At 43.6% G+C, this 25636-nt stretch overlaps 1 protein-coding gene across 7 annotated transcripts in view; it reads left to right on the plus strand.

Moving 5' to 3' along the window:
- Positions 1 to 25636, plus strand: part of PKP4 (plakophilin 4) — a 242935-nt gene that overhangs the window by 62087 nt on the left and 155212 nt on the right. For 4 of the 7 annotated variants that reach the window (XM_074967389.1, XM_074967386.1, XM_074967387.1 and 1 more), the window contains exon 2: positions 1391 to 1524. The exons of the other annotated variants lie outside the window; for them this stretch is intronic. In XM_074967389.1, coding sequence (XP_074823490.1) covers positions 1396 to 1524 — 129 coding nt within the window. In that variant the 5' untranslated portion in view covers positions 1391 to 1395. The remainder of the gene's footprint in view (positions 1 to 1390; positions 1525 to 25636) is intronic. 7 annotated transcript variants of the gene reach the window in all.

Here is a 25636-nt window from a genome sequence, read left to right on the forward strand (position 1 = left end):
CACAAGAGTTAACTTGCACATTCACTAAAACGCGCCTCTTAAAGGAAAAAAAAAAACTTTTGAGGGTTTTACAGGAAAATTATGCTGCTTGTACACATTTGCCATTTCTTATACCTTACTTACACAGTCTTGCATAGGTAATCCTTTTTCCTTTAAGCAAGAGTTAAAGGTTGAATCAGCAGGCAAGAGAGAGATGATGTGATTAAAAACTGACCAGGAATTCAGGAGTGTTGTGATCAGTGCCTGGCACTGCCGCAAGTTTGCTATGAAGCCCAAGGTTTGTTCTCTGTAAAAATGAAGATATTTATCTACCTTTATATAGGGTGGTGGTTGAGGTTTAGTTCATTAAATGTTTGTAAAGCATTCTGAGAGCCTAGACTGGAAGGAGCTATAAGAATGCAGAGTATTAATACAACTATGCATAAAACCTTGTTTGCTCTGGAAAAGAATTCAGCAAGTTAATTCTCTTTTTTTTTTTTTTTTTTTTGTTCTTGCTTGTGAAGGAAGATGGGAGCACCATATGCAGATGGCACAGCAATATGTATTGATTATTTAGAACATTTACTTATAAAAGTTGATTTCTTGAATGATATGTCTCCTGTACATTTAACATTTTATTTATGGTGTGTTACTGGATGCTTACTTTGGTACTGTTCATACTGATTAACTTTTTTAACTAAAAAAATATAATTCTCATTCCTTAATAGCATCTTTTTTGTCTTCAGCCTTTTAGACCATACCTTTCCATTGATCATGAGGCTTAGAATTTTTGAGTTCTAATCCCAGCTATGCCACACTGTCTCACTGTGTATAGGCCTTGGGCAATTCACCTAATCTGCAAAGAGAAATTTGCAGTTTTTCTTTCTGCAAAATGTGTGCATTAATTATTCATTAATAATTAAAGAGCCCTGTGAGTAGTAGTTTGTAGTTGTAAAATACTCATGGAACATGCTGCTTTTTATTATTATTCAGTGTTGAAAAGTGCAAGTGTGATTAAATTTCTAATGGTCCTATACTTGTTTGATGTTAACTCTAGCTGTTCAGCATTTATTTGATAATAAAAATTGCTTGCATTGGCTATCTCTACGTGGTACCATAAAGCAGTATTTTTCTAAGCATTTTAAAGCACTTTTTAAAGCTCTTTGTCGGAAATGTTTTCTTTGTGACCTAACATCACAACATTCCAGTTTAAAATTGGTAGAGAAGCACAGTGTTGATAGCAATACATGCAGATAGTCGGAATGTGAAAAATTCTCTAGGTTTTTCATGTTAATCCTTTGCCAAAAAGCCTGAAAAAGCCTAGAGAAGTAAAGTCTGTGCCAGAAGACTTGCATTTACTTAAACATCACCAGCTGAAAATATTAACTAGTTAAATGTTGTTTGGTTGTAGGCAATATGCCAGCTCCTGAACAGACCCCATTAGTGGAGGAGGGGCTGCAGCAGACCACCCAGGAAACCTCCACAGGCCCAGGCATGGAGCCAGAGACTACTGCCACTACCATTCTAGCTTCTGTAAAAGAGCAGGTATTTTTATTTTCTTCTGTATCAGTTCAGAAGTATACTGTGCTTTTCAGAATTAAGCATGTTCTACTCTTCGTTTATGTTTTGTTTCCTTGATCCATGCCAACTCAAGAATTTCTAAAAGATGTTTCTTTTCCTACTCCTGGGGGACTTCTGCTCCACCGCGCGCACACAATTTATGTGCCCCACAAAAATTTTTTTTTTCTCTGCAGAATAATACATTCTGCTGGAGAGGCACTTCAATTACCCCATTTGCCCTGCAGGGGCTGCTATGGTGCTAGAAGAGAGGGCAGCTGGCTCACGAGCCGGAGCAGCCAGCCACAGAGAGGGAGAGAACAGAGACCGCTTTTCTCACAGCGACATGCCTTCAGGGCCGGGTGAGGGGGGATGGACAGAGCTGGCCACATGGGGTTGCTGGGGGGGTCACATAGACTTGGGTTCAAAAGGGCTAGAGCGGGATACAGACTGGGGCAGGGGCACAGGAGCTAGTGGAGTGACAGCATTGAGCCAGGTGCTGAATGGAAGGGGGGTGCAAGGACACCTGGGAAGGAGGGGTTGCTTTACCAAGTCTGAGGTCAGTCTAATGAGATAAATCAATTAAAAGCAGGATACCAAGGGAGGAAAAATAACTTTTGAAATCGTAAGAGAGTGGCCCATTACAGACCGTTGACAAAAAGTTGTGAGTAAGAGGAGGGAGAAATTAGTATGTGGGAAATTAAGTTTAGGTTTTGTAATGACCCAACCACTCCCAGTCTCTATTCAGGCCTAATCTGATGGTATCCAGTTTGCACATTAATTCCAGTTCTGCAGCTTCATGTTTGAGTCTGTTTTTGAAGTTTTTTTTGTTGAAGAATTGCCACTTTTAAGTCTGTTATTGAGTGACCGGGGAGATTGAAGTGTTCTCCTACTGGTTTTTTAATGTTATGTTTCCTGATGTCAGATTTGTGACCATTTATTCTTTTGTGTAGAGACTGTCCGGTTTGGCCAGTGTACATGGCAGAGGGGCATTGCTGGCACATGATGGCATATATCACATTGGTAGATGTGCAGGTGAATGAGCCCCTGATGGTGTGGCTGATGTGGTTAGGTCCTATGATGGTGTCCCTTGAATAGATATGTGGACAGAGTTTGCGCCGGGGTTTGTTGCAGGGTTTGGTTCCTGGATTGGTGTTTTTGTTGTGTGGTGTGTAGTTGCTGGTGAGTATTTGCCTCAGGTTGGGGGGCTGTCTGTAAGCGAGGACTGGCCTGTCTCCCAAGGTCTGTGAGAGTGAGGGATCGTCCTTCAGGATAGGTTGCAGATCCTTGATGATGCGTTGGAGAGGTTTTAGTTGGGGGCTTTAGGTGATGGCTAGTGACGTTCTATTACTTTATTGGGCCTGTCTTGTAGTAGGTGACTTCTGGGTACCCTTCTGGCTCTGTCAATCTGTTTCCAGGTTCACTTCCAGGCTCCTTCCCAGCAATTACTTCCTTCTCCCTCAGCTCCTCTGTTACCCCTAACTTCCCCAAGCCTTAGCACTGCTTCTGCAGGATGTGTATTGTAGTTTAAATGAATTATTACTCAAAATTCTGTATTAGGATGCCTAGTAAGGATCTATTTGCCAAAAAAACATTTTTTGAATCTTTTTTGTCATCTGTATTGTTGCAGACATACTTGCTGACCGGTATTTTGAAATAAATTACCAAAATAATTGAAACTGGCATGATTATTTTGTGTTATTTTGACAAATAAAATATTCAGAATTTTAAAATATTGTGTGCAGAATTTTTAGCACAGAATTCCCCCAGAAAATGTAAACCTCAGCAGTGTACATGTCAGAATCTGAACAAGCAGGATACGTGTTCATCTATCTACAATCAAGAGAAATAGTATAGTAATCTGTACCCATTGTATTTGTACCCTGAAATCTTTTTTTAAATCAGATTTGAAATTTGGATTGAATGCAAAAAAGCTAATGGAAAACTTTATGACTATAAGAACCATATGTGTTCCTAAGGTAGTTGTGCAGGAATGTTTCAGTAATTTGCAGACAACAGATTTGTTCAGACTTCTTGTGAGTGTCTTGTCATATTAACTTCATTTTTTGAGAGGATGGTTTTAACTGGTTGAGCTAGCGATTTACTTTGAAATTCATAGTTTAGATAAATATTAAAAATGTGAATGCTATTTTTCCTTTAAACATCTCATATTTATCATCATGCATTGTTCTTGTTAAAGTTTTGTCTACTCTTCTATAGAAGTCAAGGTTTCCAGAATATAATATTTTGCTTGTTTGAAATCAAGTTCAGCATAAGTTTGAATTAGCATTTTGAAAAAAACAAGGGTGTGTTTTGGTTTGGTTTGGTTTGGTTTTTTTAAGAAAACCTTTTAACTGGAATACAGAACTGAAACAATGCTAACATTAATAAAAGCAGTAATTGGTTACAGGAACTGATACCTGCAAGGCAGACAGCCCTCTAGCATGGATTTATACTTACAAAATGCAACCTAGAAATCTTTCTTCTCCGAAAGAAGTAGATTTTTGATAGCTTTATTAAAATATTTTTGTATTTAAAAAAAAAAAAACCCTTCAGTATGCAATTCAATTTAAGAACTTTGAATCCAAATAATTATCATAACAGTTGTCATAGTTTGTCCCATGTTAATAATTAATCCTTTGCTCTTAGAGTGCTAGGGAGAAGATGTAAAATCAAGAAGATCACTCATTGTTCCAAAAATCCATGTTTTGCAAATTGCAATACCTATGCAAACAATTTTGAGATTATGATGCCAGAGCTGTTTTAACTCAGAATTTCTTTTGGTTCCATTTCCCCACCCGCAGTTGTACCATCCTACTCAGTTGGTTTTGAAAAGAGGGAGAAGCAAAAAGACAAAAAAAAAAAGAGAATGTACGGCAGTGGTGATGTAAACTGAATATAAACGCACCTCAAGTTCTGTAGCTGCTTTCAAGAAATTGGCTGCTTTAAAGCAATCTTCATTGTTTAATTCTGAAGCTTTTCCTGTACTGCGCCACAGGGAGGAGTCCTCCCACCCCATACTTTAAAGCAATCTTTGTTGTTTAATTCTGAAACTTTTCCTTTTACTGCACCACAGGGATAAGTCATCCCACCACATACTTCCAGTACATATTCCTAGTCTGAACAGAATAAACTTTATGATTTACAAATTTATTTAAATGAAATCAGAAAAATGTCCATTCAATTTGTATTGAAGTTGTTTGTGTTGTGGTGTTTTTTCTACCTCTAGGCTGATGGTTCTAATCCAACCCAGAACAGTAGGAACCCGATGTTAATTGTGCCATTTAGTCGTTATCTAGTGATCTATGTGTAATGCCAAGGTGATCTCAGTCTAGTTCTTAGAGGACAGATACCACCTTACAAATCCTCAACCAGCAAAATTAAAATTAATACTATTGTTTTCAGCTCACCTGTTCGTTTGTCTTAACCCGAGTGCAAGTTTAATAAATATTTTGCTAGAAAAAAGGCAGAAGGCTGTGTGGACCTGGAAAATAAACTACATTCTCAGCCTTAGAGGTGATCCTAGTCCAGCAGTTCTCAAATTTCATTGCCCCGTAAACCCCTTCTGACAACAAAAATTACTAAATGACTCCAAGAAGGGGAACCAAAGCCTGAGCCCAAGCCCAAGACCTGCTACCTGTGAGGGGTTGAAGCCAAAGCCAAAGCCTGAGGGCTTCAGCCCTGGATGAGGGGATCTGAAACCTGAGCTCCACCACCCAGGGCTGAAGCCTTTGGGCGTCAGCTTCAGTCCCTGGCAGTGGGGCTTGGGCTTCAGCGCTGGATGGTGGGGCTCGGCTGGGTCTAACGCCAGCCCTGGTTACCCCCATTAAAATGGGTCATGATGCACTTTGGGGTCCCGACCCACGGTTTGAGAACCACTATCTTTGTTACATTTGATTCCCATTAGCAGAATCCTGTGGAGAAGTTTGCACTGCTGCTGTCTGTGCCTGCTCTGTGAATAAACCGACTTTAGTTTTTAGAGCTCTCAGACCTATACCTTTCGGGAGAACATAATGCACTTAAAAAAACATTAAAGCAGGGAAGGTGATATGAGGCTGCCACAACATTATCTAACTTGCCCAATAATTATATTTGGATACCGGTGCACACAAGTATAAATCCTTCCCCAAACAGTGCTATCATTGAAGACATGCTAAAAACTGGAAATTCTGGAACCATGAGGAAGACACATGACTCAAAACTAGAGATCAGTGAATGAAAATAACTTATTTGGAGATGAGGTAGCTGAGTTGTTGAGGATGTAGATTAAAATGCTGCAGGTTGTGGGTTCAAGTCTCAGTTGCTGTCACACTGAAATGCGACCTTCAGTTCACCTAACTGTAAAATGGTACCCTATCCATTAGGTTAGGGAAGTCAAAGGCAGTTAGATATGATGCTGGTCACATTGCTTCCTTGTGTACTATTGGCTATGAAATGGATGTGCCTTAAATATGTCAGCCCGAGGAGCCCTTGACTCTGGAGAGCTTTGGCATGCTAAATTATCCAACCCGTTTAGACTAATTTAATTTAAATTGTATTATTTCCTGAAAAATACTTTGTATGAATTGATGTGGGGGATTTGGGGTTTTTTGATTGCTTTAAGCCTCATGTTGCCAGCCTCTTGGGGTCACAAGATATTGGATGGTCAACTTGTCACTGTTAGAGGACTCAGTATTACCATTCAGGATCTCACATCACTAACTTGGGGAAAGCATTTTGCATTTGAAGAGGGGGAAAAAGAAACCATTTCTGTGACCAGTTCTTTTTGTTCATTTTTAATGGCAGCTTTTGAAGATGCTCTGAGGTTTGAAAAATTAGTAATTCTGACAAAGATGGATTAGTAGGAATACTGATGTGGTCTAAGATGCATGTTAAGTTCAGTTTGTTACATGGTTCTGTAGTTTAACAAATGCATATCACCGTAGCATATGGTGGGTGGAGATATGTGTATGATGAAGTGGCAGACTTATTTAAATTTTCTTGACGTTTTGGGTGTTTCAGTTTTGTTTAGTATTGTGTCCTGAATACATGTTTGTTTGCTCTGGGACCACTTCTGTAAAGCATTAGAACCCACTCTGTGACTGATTCTAAATTAACTGAAAGTACTCAGGTATAAGTTCTGGTTTCCTTGTGGACAGTTCAGTGAAAACATGCTCAATGGTGATAAAGCATATGTTAAAATATATAAGAATAGGATATAAAATAACTGACAATGTTATGACATGATATAAATCAGTGGTAATCCTTGTTTGGATACTGTGCTCAGTTCTGGATTCCTCATCTGAAGGCAAAAAAGAACAAGAAATACTCAGGAATTGAGTGATTAGAGATATGGAAACACTTCCGTTTGAAAGAATGTCTATTGAATATGAAAGAATGTAGCCAAAGTGAACACTAAATTTCATTTAATGTAAATCAGTTCTAAAGAACAGGGAAGAATTTTAAAAAAGAAGGCAAACTCAATTATCAGCCATCATATAGCTTTTGATATGGCATTGAAAGATTGCTTTGTATGTTCTAGGTTTATAAGGCTAGGTCTTAACAGAGATTATGGTCTCCTTGCATTCCCATTCATTGGGTTAATCATGTATTTCACTGGGGGGGTTTTGTTCTATTTATATGGAAGAGTGCAGATTGAACAGTAGTTTTCTCATTGTAAAAAATGTGTACTATACTAATTCTATACAGTTTTGTATGACCCTCTTCTGTGTTTGGATACCCCAAAGTAAAATACTATTGTGTATTTGTTCATTTTTACTTTTTAGTGAAACTTATATTTGTGGGTTTCCCATGCACAGCTAAACTTGATTAAGGTTTTGTCCGTGCTTACTTCTAAACCCACATATTTTGGACCCTGATACAAATTCAGTCTGCCATAAATTGGTGTACAGATTATTTATATGGAATAACTGATTTGTTACCTCCTCAAAATTTCAATAATTGCTTCTGCTTTGTAATCATTAGATATAAGAAAAACAAATGGGAACTAAATCCATTTTGTGGCTTCAGATATTTTTGTTCTGCTATAAGTAAAAAATGTGTTATCCTTGCTCTTTGGTCTATCTTTCTCTCTTGCTAAATTAAGATATTTGGGGTTGAATTCTGTCCTCCATTATGTAGGTGCAGCGCCCACTAATTTAAATGAAAATTGCACCAACTTAATTGGGAATAGAACTGGAGCCATACCGTATTCCCAAACAAACTTCATTGATGTAAAACTAAAGTTTGTGAAGTAATTAGTATACTCTTATGAAAATACAGTGCAACAACAAAATTAGGAAAAAAATGATTTGGGGATGATCAGTTAATTTACCTAAACATTCATTTAATGTTACAGTTAGTATATGGGATTAACAATATCATGTGAAAAAACATTAGGAGGTGCACAGTTGTGAAGATGCCATGCCAATGATCTTAGAAAGTAGCTTGTAAGTGTTTGCTTTGCAGAGACCATAAACTCTGGTGCAACAAAGACCTTGCTTCTGCAGAGTTTTGAAGCTCCATTGGCCAGTCATTCGGCAGCCTGCCACCGTATCAGTCTTCCTGATAGACCATATGTCTGAGAAAACTTTATATCCCATATACACATATATCCCTGACAATTCAGCTCCTTGCTGGGCTCATTCCCTATTTTCTGTGAACTTCCCAAGATCCACAGATGGGCTCACCTCCTACATACATCTGAGATGAGCAGGAGAGGAGCGCTACTTCGGTGAGTATTAGGAAGAGCACTGTTTGGGAAAGTGTCTGCCTTATGGAGTTCCTAAGCTCAGCAGTGAAGAACTTGAAGCTCTGCAAAACAGCATATCCTGTTTTACAAATATCCTACTTCCTTTCCTCAGTAATCTGGGCTCTGTGTATTGTATGAATTCCCTCCAAAACCTCTTTCCACTCAGCTTTCCAAGAACTGAGTTTGACTCCAGGCTTGTCACTTGGGTATCTTTATGTGGCATACGGCAGCTCTATGCTGAGTTGATCAGACTCCAATGTAGGGGGTGGATGCAGGATATGTCACAGATGCAAAGTTACAAGAAACTCTCTTCATTTATATATACATCTACACAGCTTATTGCATTTTGTGATGGTACATAGTTGCCTCGAAAGCATCTCCTGTCAGCTGGATGCAATAGTGCACTCTTTCCTTTCTCTGCTCTCAGTGCCCCCTGTTTCCCTCCTCGGGGGGACTTCAGTGGCTCAGCCCTCCAGCTAAGTCACTCAGTTAATAAGTGAATGGATGGACGAACTGCTTCTGGGGTAAAAGATTCAACAGGGCATGGAGACAAAGTCTGTCCCTATGCCCATATTAATGTCTTTAGCCCTGTCCCTGGGCTCAGTTTTCAGCCCCTTCTGGGTTAGCTTTAAGTCCGTGCCTGCCCTGATATAGTACAGTGCCTCCAGGTCCCTTTGCAGTGTCTTCAGCCCCATCCCTGAGCCTTTAAATTCCAGCCCTGTGCTTGGGCTTCTAAACTAAACTTGTCCCCTTCTCAGGGCTTTGGCAACTTTGCCAGTGGGGGGACTCAGGCCTGCCCACTGCTCTGGGTCCCAGCCCAGGGACCCTACACACAGCAGCCATATACTGCTTCCTTTTACATGGTTGCTGCTGCTATTCCCTGGGCCTTTTCCCCTCTTGCCCCTTCTCTTCACCCTGACCTCAGGACTGAAGTTCTCAAATCCTCTCCTTCCTTGCTACATGCAAGTATCTCCAGAATCTTCCTTCTGATTAAGCTTGTTCTTGAGCTCCTGTGACCAGCAACAAGCACCCATCCTTGCTCCTCTGGTCCCAGCCAGGAACTGACTAGCTCAAGCCCTGCAGCTCTTTTTAACTGAGCCTGCTGGCTTTGTCTGTTTCCCTGCAGCCATTCTTGCATTGCCTGGAGGACCCACCTTCACTGCTCCTTTCCTGTGGCAGGGTGTGGTAGGACCACAAGGCCTCCAGCAGGGGTACTATACATGCACTGCCCATGTTCGATCTACTCTTTACCTCATCTTTACATTCGTCATTTATCTGTCCGTTGTTACTTTGTTCTTTGTAATGCTTCCCTGGGTATTCCCTTCCCTTATCTTAGGGCGTGGCTACACTTGCAGATGTAGAGTGCCGGGAGCTAAACCAGCCCTCGGAGACAGCAGCAGGGAAAGCGCTACCGTGTGTTTACACTGTCAGCTGCAAGCGCAGTGGTGTGGCCACATTAGCAGCTCTTGCAACGCCACAGAGAGCAGTGCATTTGGTAGCTATCCCAGAGTGCAAGTGATTACAGCATGCTTTTCAAATGGGGGGCTAGGGGTGGAGTGTGACAAGGAGTGTGTTGTGTGTATGTGGGGGGAGAGAGTGTCAGCACGCTGTTCAAAACAGTGACAAGAGTAGCCACTTGACTTCAAGTGATTATGGGACATTTCCAGAGGCCAATCACAGCGCAGTAATGCAACACGTCGTCCACACTGACACCCGGGCATTTCAGCTGGGGCGCAGCAAGCTCTGTGCTTCTCGTGGAGGTGGATTACCAGAGAGCTCCAGCTGCATAGTCCAGGCGCTTTAAGTGCCTTACGAGTGTGGACACCTCAGGAGTTAGGGCTCCCGGAGCTGATTTAATGTACTCTAACTTACAAGTGTAGCCAAGGCCTTAGCTAGTTCAGACATTCTGTCTCTTAGCTCACTGACCCATTTACCTGTCTTAGTTAGCACAAACATTGTTTTCAGTTTGCTGATCTATTTATCTGCCTAATCCTGTCTTCCAAGAAATGAGGCCTCCCCCATGTTTAATTACTCTCCGAGCATCTTTGAGCTACTTTGGGGTCGGGGCTGGCTGACCAACTCGATCATCAGGGAGTTGGGCGCTGGGTGAGTATACAAGTACTCGCCCGTTGTCTGGTCTGGTCTGCTCTGGGAACCGCCTTGCTCCCCGTTCGGCAGTGTCCACTTCAGGACGCTGCCCTCTGGCAGTGCCCACTACTCCATTCTAACCCCCTTCAGGGGGGGGCCAACAGCATTCCTTCAGTTTGCACCTGCCTCGGTGGCCAACCACAACCCCAAAGTCTAGCCCATCACCTCAGGGGCAAGTTGCAGTCTGTCTCGGCCACACTCCTCTGGGGCCAGGCGCAGTGCAGGGGGGAAGTGGAGGACCCAGGCCCACCCACTACTCTGGGTCCCAATACAGGGACCCTCTAGTGATAGCCTCTCTGCCCTCCTTCTCTCCCCTCTTGTCCACCTATCTTCCCGGGCCACTTCCCCTTTGGCCCCATGCACCTTCTCGACCTTTTCTAGCAGGGGCCAAAGCCTGGCAGGTAACCAGGCCAGAGCTCTCCTCTGCTCCCCTGAGCCTGCCCAGCACTGCTCTATCAAGGTGCTACCTCCTTGCCTCAGAAGTCAGTCCTCCTTCCTTGCTAGTCAGGGAGAGACTGCCCTCTCCTTTGCTAGGCAGCCTTTATATAGGGCCCATCCCGGCCCTGATTGGCTGCCTCTCCCTTTGCCCTGATTGGCTCTCCACAGGCCCTTGCTGATTGGCTGCTGGTTTGCTCAGCCTCTCTGGCCTGTTCTAGCCCTTTTTCTCATGGAGTGGGGCAGGGAGCCTGTAGTGGGGCAGTTGCCCAAGTTTGGGGACTCCCTCCAGGAGCGCGATAGGAAGGAGTTCAAGGTGCTAGTGGAGGAAGGGGCAGCAGCTGCTAGGGCATCCCTGCAGGCAGCTTCGGATGCTGCGGACATGGCCACACCATCAATGGCCTCCGCGGTGTCCATGAAACGGGCATCATGGCTCCTGCTCGCTGGGCTGTCCAGCGAGGCACAGTCTTCCATGCAGGATCTCCCATTTGACAGGAAAGCTCTGTTTGCAGAGGAAACAGATACAAGGCTGCATGCATGAAAGACTCCCGCACAACCCTCCAGACTCTGGGCCTCTATGTTCCGTCTCCAGCAAAACCTACGTTCAAGCTACAGCAGACTCCTGCCCAGGCCGCCCTCCCGAAGTATGAGGCCACCCATAAGAAGAGGGACTATAAGAGGCGCACTCAGAGGCAGTCTTGGCCTGCCCCCACAGCCTGGGTCCTCCAAGGGCAAGCAGGTGGGGAAAAGGTGTTTTTGATGGGATGCTCGGGGGCACCCTGCCAGTCCTCACCAGGGATCCACACCCAATAAAGCTACCCTTCTCCAACCGGTTGCGTGCTTTCCTCCTGGAATGGTCGCGGCTAACCTTGGACCGATGGGTCTGCCACACCATCTCCCAGGCTTACACCCTCCAGTTTACTTCCTCCCCACCCAACCATGCCCCACCCCCGTCCCTCTTGGGGGACCCCTCGCACAAAGCTCTGCTCGAGCAGGGGGTGGGGTGGCTCCTAGAACTAGGAATGATAGAGGCGGGGCCCGAGGAGTTCATGGGCAATGGGCATCACTCCCATTATTTCCTTATCCCGAAGGCCAAAGGGGGGCTCAGGCTCATCCTGGCCCTGCGAGGTCTGAACCAGAACATGGTGAAACTCAAGTTCCACCTGGTTTCCCTGGCCTCCATCATCCCCTCCCTGGATGCTGGGGACTGGTACACTGCCCTCGATCAGCAGGATGAGTACTTCCACATCCACATATTCAAGGGGCACAGGCGCTTCCTCCGTTTCGTGGTGGGACAGAATCATTACCAATTCACGGTTTACAAAATGCATGTCGGTGGTAGCAGCCTACCTCAGACAGTGGGGGGTCCAGATATTTCCCTGTCTGGATGATTGGCTTGTCAAGGGCACCTCCTGGTCACAGGTAAGGGATCATGTGGCACTCCTCCTGTCCACATGCACTGTTTTGGGCCTGTTGGTAAACAACACCAAGTCCACGTGCGTCCCAGTCCAATGCATAGAGTTTATTGGGGTGCTCCTGAATGCAGTGTCGGCCAGGGCCTCTCTCCCACCAGAGAGATTCGAGACCCTGAAAGGTCTCATTGGCTCAATCACAAGGTTCCTGGTGACAACAGCCAGGGTTTGCCTGCAACTCTTGGGTCACATGTCAGCGTGCATGTACGTGGTCCGTCATGCCAGACTCAGGATGAGGCCCCTCCAACTCTGGTTGGCCTCGAAGTTCTCCCAGGCCACGGACAGGATGGACAGGGTCCTCACTGTGCCGGACTCTGTGATCACCTCCCTATGGTGGTGGTCCGCCCCAAACAACATGCTTCAAGGGGTCCCATTCAGGGACAGGGCCCCGTCATTGGGGCTGGCGTTGGATCTCGGTTGGGGAGCCCATGTGGGGAACTTTCAGACGCAGAGCCTACAGTCGGCTTAAGACCTGACCCTACATATAAACATCAAGGAGCTTAGGGTGATGTGGCTGGAGTGCATGGCCTTCCTCTCGCACATGGAGGGCAAGGTAGTCAGGGTCCTCACGGACTAAACGGCCTCAATATTCTATATCAACAGGCAAGGCGGGGCCCAATCCTCAGCCCTCTGCCACGACACCGTCAGACTGTGGGACTTCTGTATAACCCACGACAACCACCTGAAGGCCTTCCACTTACCAGGCTCCTGGAACGAGAGGGCAGATAGCTTGAGCAGGGACTTTTCCTTGCTTCCTTCCTTCCCTCCACCTGGAAGTGGCCCACCGGCTCTTCCAAAGGTGGGGAACACCCGAGGTGGACCTATTCGCGACTCGGCAGAACCGGCGATGCCCCCAGTTCTGCTCCAGGAGGGGTCTGTGGAGGGGCGCTATCTCCGATGCCTTTCTCCTGTCATGGTCAGGCCGGCTTCTCTATGCCTTTTCCCCCTTTCCCTCTAATCAGCAGGGTCCTGGAGAAGATAAAGACGGACAAGGCCTGGGTCCTCCTGATTGCCCTGGCGTGGCCCAGGCAGCATTGGTATGGGACCCTCGCGGGCCTGGCGGTAGCTCCGCCGTGGCCATTGCCGCTCTGCCCGGACCTGCTCTCTCAGGACCAGGACCACCTCCTCCATCCCAACCTAGCGGCACTTCACCTCACAGCGTGGCTGCTCAGTGGTTAGGTGGAGAGGAAAGGACATGCTCAGAACATGTTCAGCGCATCCTTCTTGAAAGTAGGCGATCCTCCACTTGCCGTGCTTATTTGGCAAAGTGGTCCCAGTTCTCTAGCTGGGCGGCAGACTAGGGTGTCTCCCCGGTGGCCGCCCTGATCCAGCTTATCCTTGATTACCTCTTTCATCTGAGGGCCCAGGGCCTGTCGCCCTCGTCAGTCAAGGTGCACCTGGCAGCCATATCGGCCTTCCATCCGCTGGTGCCAGGGCACACAGTATTTTCCCATGCTATGACTGGCCAGTTCCTTAAGGGTTTGGACCGTCTTTTTCCGTATTCTAGATCCCCGGTCCCACAGTGGGACCTAAACCTGGTGTTGGCTTGCCTCACGGGGACCCCGTTTGAACCACTGGCCACGTGCTCCTGGTCTCGCCTCTCGTGGAAGGTGGCCTTCCTGGTTGCAATCGTGTCGGCCAGGCGTGTCAGAGCTCAGGGCCCTGACCTCCGAGCTGCTGTACACAGTCTTTCATAAGGACACGGTCCAGCTCTGCCCACAACCTGCGTTCTTCTACCACACAGGTCAGGACATTTTTCTACCGGTCCTCCGCCCCAAGCCTCATGCGTCCAGTGAGGAGCGCCGCCTCCACGCGCTCGATGTGCATCGGGCTCTGGCTTTCTACGTCGAGTGGACCAAGCCGTTCAGAAAGTTCTCTCAACTATTCGTCGCCTCGGCTGAGCGCACAAGGGGCCAGCCAATTTCCACTCAGCAGCTTTCCAATCAGATCACTTTGTGCATCCACTCCTGTTATGAGCTAGTGGGTGTCCCCCCGCCACCCATTGTGAGGGCACACTCAACTCAAGCACAGGCCTCGTGCTTCCTTCGTGGCCCACGTGTCCATCCAAGACACTTGTAGGGCCACCACGTGGTCTTCAGTTCATACGCTCACCTCGCACTATGCGATCGTTCCCCAAACCAGGGATGACACCAGGTTCGGCAGGGCTGTCCTCCGTCCTGGGAACTTGTGAACTCTTACCCACCTCCAACAGTTATAGCTTGGAATCACCTATTGTGGAATACATCTGAGCAATCACTCGAAGAAGAAAAGAGTTACCTTTTCCATAACTTGTGTTCTTTGAGATATGTTTCTCAGGTCTATTCCACATCCCGCCCTCTGTCAGAGTTGTCTGGCAAGAAGGAACTGAGGATGGGGGGAGTGGACAGTGCCCCTTATACCGCGCCATGGAGCCGCCACTCCAGGGGTCGCTAGGAGCACTCCCCTACAGGTACTGCTAGGGGAAAAATTTCCGGCACCAGTGCACATGGCGAGCACGCACACCTATTGTGGAACAGACATGAGCAACACATCTTGAAGAACACCAGTTATGGAAAAGGTAACTGTCTTTTAGCATTATTTAACTGTTTAAACTAGTTTGTGCAAGAGATTTTGTTTAGTATTTCGTATTCCTAAGTTTTGAGCATATAAACAAAGCCTTTTCTAAAAATCAGTTAAATCCTTTGAACTCCAAAATGACTTAGCTACTGAACAATTAGCTTTTAACTGTACTGAAACTTAAATCGTTGAGAGAGGGTTGTAGATTATGATGAACACTTGTTTTCATACTTCAGGGGATTTAAACCTTGCTTTATCTGAAAAACCAAACTCAACCTTAACTATAGAATAATTAGGGAAGCCTGTATAATTAAAGATACTGTGGGGAAGGGAAATTAAAGAGCTAGGCACTGTGGAGTATGGGGTACTGGAGCTAGGGGGAGAGCAAGCTTTCCTGTGGAGCACCTAAACTTTGCAGTGTGCTATTGCCAGAGGAAGGAAAGGCAGGTTCATAAGTTTAGAAGGTGCCCTGAGAGCCAAGGGCTGAGAGGCCTTATTGCTCTTATTTCTCTTGAAGTTTTTTCTTCAAGTGGTCAGTCAGGGCCTGTAAATACTCTCTCTGTAAAAGTGAGTTTAATGGTAATGCTGCAACTCCTTTCATTTAGATGGCACTGGGTTTGAGTCCTGAGACCGTGACTTTGCTAATGTGTTGAGGTTTTTTTTAAATATAAATTCAGATGGGCCCCCTTTTGAGCTTCCAAAGAATGTGATGCTTTCCAGGGGTTCCAAAGATTGTTAAGCTCCTCCCTACAACCTATCTTTTAGCATGAGGAAGCCTTGTCTTTGCCTACTGGGGGGGTCAGCTCCCAACTCCTCCAGCCACAGACAATACAAGGACTCCCCTCTAGGTCTACACATGCCCTGCTGTTTCTCTACAAGGTAGCAATAGGCACACTCCAACCCCTGAGCCCTCCGAGCATCTCATTGAAGTGTCCAGCCTGTGTTCCACTGGAAACTAGCAATATTCAGATTTGCTGCTCCTAAAGAAACCATACTCCCCATTTTACCAGTTTCATCTTAGATTACCACGCTGCTTAACATGCAGCACTTAGATATGTTTGCAGTGAAAACAATATAATTTAACACAATACAGAGATTCTTCAACATATTCAAGATGTGACTATTTCTTAGTGTCACAAGCAGTGTTCCCTCTAATTTTTCCCATGCATGTGCGTAATGAATTTTATGTGCACCAATATGGAGTTGATGTTTGACACATCACCTCCATATTGGTGCACATAACAAAATTCATCTGGTGGGGGTGGGGCTGAGGGGTTTGGAGTGTGGGAGGGGGCTCAGGGCTGGGGCAGAGGGTTGGGGTGTGGGGGGAGATGAGGGCTCTGCCTGGGAGTGTGGGCTCTGGGGTGGGGCAGGGAATAAGGGGTTTGGGGTGCAGGCTGCCCCAGTTTTAAGGCATGGCAAGAAGACTCCAAGTCTCTGATGGCAGGGCCAGGCCAGGGCCGGCACGGAGAAGTGGCAGGACAAGACTGCGGGAGAGGCATCTCTCCCCGCCACAGCGGTGCTTAATAGCGCCTATGCGGTGCTTAATAGGCTGCTGCGCAGCCATACAGCTTAGAGGGAACTTAGGTCACAAGACTTGATAAATTCTGTCACTGATTGGTGACATTGATACTATTGTTATATCTGACCATGCTTCTGTTCAAAAAAGAACTTGATAAATTCATGGAGGATAGGTCCATCAATGGCTATTAGCCAGGATTGGGCAAGGATGGTGTCCCTAGCCTCTGGTTGCCAGAAGCTGGAATGAGCGACAGGGAATGGATCACTTGATGATCATTCCCTCTAGGACACCTGGCATTGGCCACTGTGCGAGGACAGGATACTCGGCTAGATGGGCCTTTGGTCTGATCCAGTATGGCCGTATGTACATATGTCTTTTAGGCCCTCAAGGGTATGCAATACCAACAAAGATGTGGAGATTAAATACTTCTCTGCTGTTTGATATATCATTTGTTAACTCTATCCAGCAGTAGTTAAAAAAAATTTTTGTAAAACAAATGCTCCACTGTTTCATCAGCTGCCATCCTTCGGGAAGCCTTTACAGCCTTCCTCAGAGGCCGTATAATCTTTTATGCCACCTTTAAAAAGAAATGGAGAGAGCACAGAATTGATACCCTTGCAGAAGAAACTAAGAACTTGGATGTAGGCTATGCTTCTGCCCCCTCCCAGAGAAACTCAGAACGCTCACCAATCTAAGATATGAAATCAATGAACTTCTGTTCCAAAAGGCTGAGTTTGCTTTATTCTGTTTGAAGCACAAGTAGTGGGAATCTGGTGAGAGCTGACAAACTGTTGGCATATAGACTTAAGCAAAAGGCTAAGAGAAGTAAGATTGCTGCTATTCATGATAGTAGCAATAAATTATATACAACGCAGTTTGATATTAAAAGAACAATGTCAGCAGTTTTATTCAAATTTATGTTTAGCAGAAGAGGAATCAGTTAAAGATGCCCTAGATAATTTTTTAGTGGATTGTCTGTGCTACAGATCTCTGACTCTCAGAAGGAATTTTTATTTGCCCCATTAGAAAAAGCAGAACTGACTCAGGCTATAAAAGAAAACAAGGTTGGAAAGACTCCTGGCACAAATGGGTTCCCAACTGAAATTTACAAAAAGTTCTCTGAAACTTTACACCTGGATTATTGAATATGATCTTGTATTTATATCCAAGCCCAAGGCTACCATTCCTAACCATCTAACCACTATTAATAAGTTTGGACACCTCTCAGGATATAAAATTAATTGGGGTAAATCAAAAATCTTAGTCATTAATAAGTATGACCACAAAGGCCTTTTCTCAAATTGGGACTTTTACTGGCAATCCTCTTGCATAAAATATTTAGGAATATTCCCAATAATATTCAGGACATTCCTAAGATAAATGTAGAACCAATGGTAGCCAGCCCTAGTGGCTAACAATTTGGGGAGGTGAAGTTTAATTCCATTTGTGGAGTAAAATTAGTGTACTGAAAATTAATATCCTTCCCACAATTTTCTGTGTTCTTCAAATTTATTTTAAGAAAGTCCACAATAATTTCAGAGCATTCCTTTCATGCACAGGTAAGAAACCTAAACTGGATCTGAACAAATTACAGCTTCCACCATCTCTGGGAGGATTGTGTTTTCTCAACCTGGAAAATTATCATTTCTCCTTTTTATTAAGCCAGGCATCATTTTGGCTGTTAGATATGACCACACAAACGCCATTTTGGGTTCAGATTGAATGAGAATCCCTTTCAGGCATTATAGGATTTAATTATTTTAGATCTGATGGCTCCTGAGCTCCCACAATAACAGCTGAGAGGCAAGCTTGGTCAAACTTGGCAAGAAAGTTCTGCTTCCATCCATTCTTCTATGTAGAGGCGGTCCTATGGAGCAGTCCTGTCCATAAAATCAGTGGCAAAACCTTGATGTGGAGGGATTGGCTGGAGAGAGGTATTATGACTGTCAGTTAATTGACAATGATCATTTTAAACCATTTGTAGATCTTCAGCAACAATTTGGCTTGCCCTGCTCCAGAGCATGGAAATACCTCCAATTTGACCATTTACTTACGAATGTATTTAAACCAGATGCACCAGGAACACCAGAACCTCCAGAACTTTTATTATTTTAGAGGAAATTTGGATTTACTCAGTTAGCAGAATCCTTTTACGACTTTCTGGCCAAAAAATCTCTGCCAAAGATTGATAATTAGAATGTTGCTTGGAATAGTCATGTAGCCAAATCTTTATGTCCAATGGAATCTCCAATCTCCCAATGGAATACAGTTGTATCTAATGTTAAACCAGCTATAGACCAGAGATGTAGGTTAATGGGCTTCAAATGCTGGCCACTGTTCAAAATGTGACTCCCTTGGTGCTATATTGGCTGATATGTTTGGGGAGTGCCGCTCTATGAAGAATTTCTGATATGAGGTGGGTGAAAGGACCAATTTTATATTGGATGCTATGTTGGGGCCCTCCCTCCTTAAGTTTTATTCTTGGCTATATTCCTGATACCTGGAAGTTACCCGATAACAAGGTGGTGTGGTTCCAACTTGCAGCTTTAATTGCTAAAAAATAAATCCTGCAAAAATGGAAAAGTCGATCTCCACCAAACAATGATGCCTGGCTTAGTGATATGGCTGACCTTGCAGCTAATGAACACTGGCATTCTGCAGAAGGAGAACATTCAAAACAATTTTGGTTAACTTTTTAGAGGTCTGTGATGAATGTAGATCCTGAAGATAGATATTTTGCTTTCCATTCCCTCACTTTGTCCTAGCCCTCTTTACTTATTTTGTGTACTGTGATGAATCTGGTATTTTGGAAAATATGTATATAAATATAAAAAAAAAAATCCCAAAGTACAAATATTCAAGTGATAGCAAGTAGAAGTATTGGAAACAAATTTTACATATGCCATAAAATCATAACCCACATTCTAGAACCTAAACTTACTTAACAATATACTTTCTTGTCTTATAGCGCAATGCTCACCCGAAGTCCAGGCTTGGCTGTGATCTTCCACTCATGAGACAAGTCACTCTGTCTGCTTGTTTCCTTGGTGAAAGATCCCAGGTGCCTGTTTTCATCCACAGGTATATCAGAACAATTCATTGTCCTTATTCATAAAGAGGATATCCCCCCGCTGGTGGTTTTTTCCTGTCTACTCCTTTCTTGTAGATTTCAGTTTCTTTAATCAACATCTGGCTCAGTATACGATGAGGCATACACTGGGATACACAATGACTAGACAGGGAAATAAGTCTGTGTTACTCCCTACCTGATAGAACCTGGCCAAGACAGGTCACCTCCTTGTTATCTGTCATAAAATATAACTTTCAGTATAGATGCATAATTCCTTAGATAGTATCCATACATACATTTCACAGTGACTGTGATCACTGGCTCTCGGTAGAAACCTCACATGCCACACTGTAGTGAATTATTATGCATATATCTGATCCAGGGGATTCCTGTAAAACTTTGTGCACCTCCTGTGCCCTCTGACAGTTGGTGCCAAGAGATCACAAATGCTGTCTTCCTGCTGCAGTACTCACTCATACTCATAATTTACTGCTCCTTTCTAGGAGTAGTAAAATCTCTGTGCCATTCCTGAAGAGCATCAAGCAGCAGTCTTCTGAAAATGGGGAACATTTTGAGATTGTGTCTCTAGTCTTTCCTGCTGCTCCCACCTCAGCAGTTCAGATGGGACATACAAAAACTTAATTTTTTTAAAGAAGAATTCATAATAGCCAAATCATGGGGCTTGAACTAAGGTTACTAACCCTTCATTTTGACAGCTTAAGGATGTCATAGCACTAAGATGCTCCACTGGATTATGAAGAGGATTAAGGGTCCTTACTCAGTATTAGAGAAAAGAAGTGTAAAATTCTCCGAAAGCAAAGGCCTCCCATCATCCCAACTGTTCTGTGAAATTTAGGTGGTTCTGCAGGGTTTGTTCCTTTTTAAACCATCTTCTGTCCTTAACCCTGTGGAATTTAGGAACTAGCAGAATGATTTCTTTCCTTGCAGTGTCTAGGAGCTCCAAGATTTGTCCTTCTCTAACTTCTTTCTGTAGATGGCAAAAAGTGTGCAAGAGCCCCTGAGGACCTTTGGAACTACAAGAGCTTCTGCTGGGACAGGAGCTTTCTTACTATGCAACTGGTACGGTGTGTAATAGAGGAGATCTATGGTCCGGTAGGCTTTCGTGGGTCCATGGCAGAAGGATTTCTGTCCTGCACCTTAAAGGGTCCATCTAGCCCAGTATCCTGTCTTCTGACAGCGGCCAATGCCAGGTGCCCCAGAGGGAATGAACAGAACAGGTATCAAGTGATCCATCCTGTCGCCCGTTCCCAGCTTTTGGCAAACACAACCTAGTGACACCATCCCTGCCCATCCTGGCTAATAGCCATTGATGGGCCAATCCATGAATTTATCTAGTTCTTTTTTGAACCCTGTTATAGTCTTGGCCTTCACAACATCCTCTGGCAAAGAGTTCCACAAGTTGACTGTGCATTGTATGAAGAAATATTCCTTTTCTTCTTTTTAAACCTACTGCCTATTTCATTTGGTGGCCCCTAGTTCTTGTGTTATGAGGAGTAAATGACACTTCCTTATTTACAAAAAGAAAAGGAGTACTTGTGGCACCTTAGAGACTAACCAATTTATTTGAGCATAAGCTTTCGTGAGCTACAGCTCACTTCAGCATCCGATGAAGTGAGCTGTAGCTCACGAAAGCTTATGCTCAAATAAATTGGTTAGTCTCTAAGGTGCCACAAGTACTCCTTTTCTTTTTGCGAATACAGACTAACACGTCTGTTACTCTGAAACCTTCCTTATTTACTTTCTCCACATGAATAATGATTTTATAGACCTCTCAGATCCCCTCCCCCCCATTGTCATCTCTTTTCCAAGATAATAAATCCCAGTCTTATTAATCTCTCCTCATATGGCAGCTGTTCCAAACCCCTAATAATTTTTGTTGCCCTTTTCTGAACCTTTTCCCAATTCCAGTATAGCTTTTTTGAGATGGGGTGACCACAACTGCACGCAGTATTCAAGATGTGGGCGTGCTATAGATTTATATAGAGGCAATATATTATTTTCTGTCTTATTATCTATCCCTTTCTTAATGATTCCCAACATTGTGTTTGCTTTTTTGACTGCCGCTGCACATTGAGTGGATGTTTTCAGAGAATTGTCCATAATGGCTCCAAGAACTCTTTCTGGAGTGGTAACAGCTAATTTAGACCCTCATCATTTTTATATGTATAGTTGGGATTATATTTTCCAATGTGCATTACTTTGCATTTATCAACATTGCCCAAAAACTTCACTGAAGCAAAATTACGATTGCCCAGCAGTGTGTCTTGCCTTTCTAGAATGTTGAGTCCAGCTACACTCAAACCTCTGAAAACCTCTGATATGAGTGAAGGTACACACCAAACCCACAATACAATCTTAGCTCTACCCCCAGCACTAGCAAAAGGTACTAGGAATGGTTCAGTAGGGATGGTGAAATAAGTAGAGAAGAAGGATTCTGAAAAGGTGTGAGCATGTTAAATTCCACAGATTTGAAGTCCATTATTTATCTGCATACACTCCAGCTGTTAGGGGTAACTGTGTTAAGTGGTGGAGGAATTTAGTCTTCATTGTGATATGAGAAGAGGTGCATGTGTACCTTCAGGGAATCAAGTAGGCCTCATTTCAGTACTGAATTCTGTAGGTTGTGTTAGCAGCTGTGCACACTGGGATCCGGTTGCCACGGTAATTGTCAGCAGTTTGTTGGCATATTTGACTGTGGCTTCCAGGGCTTAGAAAGGGGGGTGCCATAAATAACTCTCTGGGAAAGAGTGAAAAGGTGGTAACATTTAGGAAGTCTGGGTGGGTTATGTGGAGTAGGCTCAGTGTTTGGATAGGCCAGGAGTAACGTCTCTTTGCTACACCTGACCTAAATCAGAGCATTGCCTTAACAAAGAGAAGATGTTAGATTTTTCTACAGTGCTCATGTGCTCTGTTCCCCAAACTCTACTGTAACATTAGTTAGGATAAAGTGCTGTTATGTGTGTTACTGGCATATGGAGGCTTTGCTTAAAAAGGGCCATTGAGGTTTCATTGTGAGGTTTACTACCTTTAATGCTTCAAAAGGAGCCCCTTTATAATGTATGCATAGAACACCTAATGCACAGCACAGATTCTCTGAAAGCTGCCAGGGGCTCAAATACACAGTACATGGGTCTTCCTGAAGTTCAGTGGCTTCAGCAGAGGGATCGTATCTCAGGAACCCCTTGCTCAAATGACTCCAAATTTGGACCACTAACCCTATCCTGCACCCCTACGAGGCATAGCAAACTTTGAGACAAACTGAATAAGATGTGGATTTTAGAGTACTTAAAATAGTCACCTTTTAACTGTAAGAAATGCCCAACTTCTCAAACTGGGATGGAGATGGTTAGGCCTAGTGGTTGGTGCTGGCGCAGTCAGGCCTAGTGGTCAGAGCTGGAATCAGAAGTCCAGAGTGAGGCTGGAGCAGGACTAGGTACAGAGCAGCAGCAAGAGCAGGCTGGAGCAGGACTAGAAGCAGAGTAGCGGCAAGAGCAGGACTGGGAACAAGGCTGGAGCAGGCTAAGACCTGGGAAGTCTGTTGCCACCGTCAAGCTGGAGAGCATTCCAAGCCCTGGAGTGATATTGAGCAGATCGAGCTGCTGTTCCTCCTGTGGTTTGGGAGTCCCAGGGCCAGTTCTTCATTTGTGGGTTGGCTGGAGCCTCTCACAGGAGAGACTCATCCCTTACATAACATTAACTATAGCAGAGCTACCACTCTGCAATAATCTATATCTACCTAAACTTTTGGAAGTAAAAGCAAAGTCATTTGTAAGATAGGTGAGTTTCCAGAGAAGCATTTACACACAAGTACTGAAAACTTCACAATGTAATTTTTAATAATTTTGGAATCCTAAACAATGAATAAATTTTCTTGTAACTTTCACAAAATTAAATCTCTTTGAATAAAGTGGTTTAATTGTGATTATTTGTTTTCATGCCTAATAAAAGGATTTACATCTCACTTAAGCTAAAAACTATGAATGCAGTCTTAATTATGCTTGAATAGTTATAATGTGGATTTGTGCGCATTGAGGAAGTTAACATTTTGAAAACTTCCAGATCCAATTATAAAAACATTTTCATATTTTTAAAGCAATAATGCTTGATTTATCTATATTAACTTTAGGACTATGTTATTGTCTACAATGGATTGATACCAGGTGCTTATGTGAAATGCATATATTATAATCTCCACACCTTGGTTTGTTTTATGGGGAGCAAATAGAGAGAGGTTTTAGCCTCTTTTAAACAAATGTAGAAATATACCATTCTCCTACTTTTATTAAAGGAAAGCATGTGAATGTTAAACTATATGAATAATAGTCTTCTGATCAAAGCAAGAAATCTGACCTCTTATGGTTTGTGTAGCTATTGAAGCACACAAACTTCAGTATAACAGCCAACTTTCCTGAATACGCTGTAGTACTTGAGCTTAACAGAGTGAATTGAGAAGAAATGAGAGAGAGAAAACGGTCTTTCCTCTTTCTTAGAACTGATAAAAGTAGGGATCTTACAAATCTAAATGTAGGAATTTTTGGTATTCAGTTTTCTGTTGATATAGATATGCCAGTGTCAGTAATTAAACACCCTTCCTATAGGGCAAAAAGCCAAGAACTGAACATTTTCCAGTGCAATTATTTACTTTATTCCACTCAAACCGAGACTGCTACACACTATTTGCTACTGCTTAACTCCCTTTTACTAAGTAAACATTCTCATTTATAATGGGTTTCTATCTTTAAAATAGTTAAAGCTGCCACACCTTGACTATTTTTATTTAACCATTGAAGAAGAAATAATGAAAGTAGTTCATTTGTTTAACGTGATTCAGGAGCGGATTTACCATGAAACAAACTATGCCACATTATAACTCCACCTTTGCAAGAGGCATAGTGCTTCGGTCAATGTAGTTAGGGCAACACTGTGTCCATGTAGACAATGCATTACTTACATCACCTGTTGGCAGTCAGTCCTGCAGGGGGCTGACAACTAGAGTCCTCCCACCCTGCCCCGGAGCTTACCTCCAAAGTCCTGAGCCCAGTGATAGGTTCAATTTCACAGCAGGGAGCCTACCAGCTGTGAAATTGATGTTCTTGGCTGTTATGATTTCACATTTCAGCTCTAGCAGTCAGTCCCGGGGCAGGGAGCTCCAGCTGTGAGCCCCGCACATCAGCTGGTTTCCCACACTATCAGTGACCACACAATATCCTACTTCAGTCGGTGCAAGCATTCCAGGGAGGACACGTACCACCGGCTGAAGGAGGGCCGTGTGATTTAGTTGCTGCGGTGACAGCAGGTCGACTTAATTTAAGTTACTACTACTACTAATTTTGTAGTGTAGACAAGCCCTTAGTCCCTTTATGGAGGGAATGTTTACAGACGTCAGGGGAAATTTTAGTGGTGTCTAATTTCTGATATTACAATAATAATGCTTAGTGTGGAACATTCAAAATGTCTGCAATGTAATTAAGATCTTTAAAAGTGCATAGTTCTGGAGAAACTGGAAAAAACAAATCATGGCTTTCGAATATTTATTTTACTCTTGTGAAATTGGAGATATTAAAAGAAAACCACAAATATGCTTTCAAAAGAGTTTTAAAGTTTACATACTTTGATGGGGAGGGGTATCATCAGGAAAGTACCGAAGCTGGATTTACATAAAACTATGCACCAGAATGTTTGTTGGTTTATCTTTTTTCCTCTGGGATACAATTTCAAGAGACTTGGATAGAGGTTTTTCAATTGTGGTTCTTTGTTAACTGTTCCTTTCATTCACATTTGAAGATATTGCATTTCTCTTTTTATTGTCAATATAAAGTCATTACTTAAATCCCCTGTTATGATGATGCCTTTCAAATTTGTAACTTCTTTTGAAATTGAAAGGCAGCTAGTTGCCAACTGCTGCTCTGAATGAAATTATAGATCTGTGGAATCACTTCTTTGCACATGCAAATGGTATGCTATAGGATTTTAAATGAATTGCTGCTGACTCAGCAAGATTAAACGGATGGCTGGATCACTCAGCATTGAATTTCTTGCTTTTCAGTGATCGTTTTTGGAGAGGAAAAATTTTCAGAAAAAAGCTTTCCCCTGGCGGTAGTTTAAGATTTTTAATAATACAGAGAACGGTACAAGCATGATTGACT

The sequence above is a fragment of the Natator depressus genome, chromosome 11, assembly GCF_965152275.1.
Source record: "Natator depressus isolate rNatDep1 chromosome 11, rNatDep2.hap1, whole genome shotgun sequence".
NCBI lineage: Eukaryota > Metazoa > Chordata > Testudines > Cheloniidae > Natator > Natator depressus.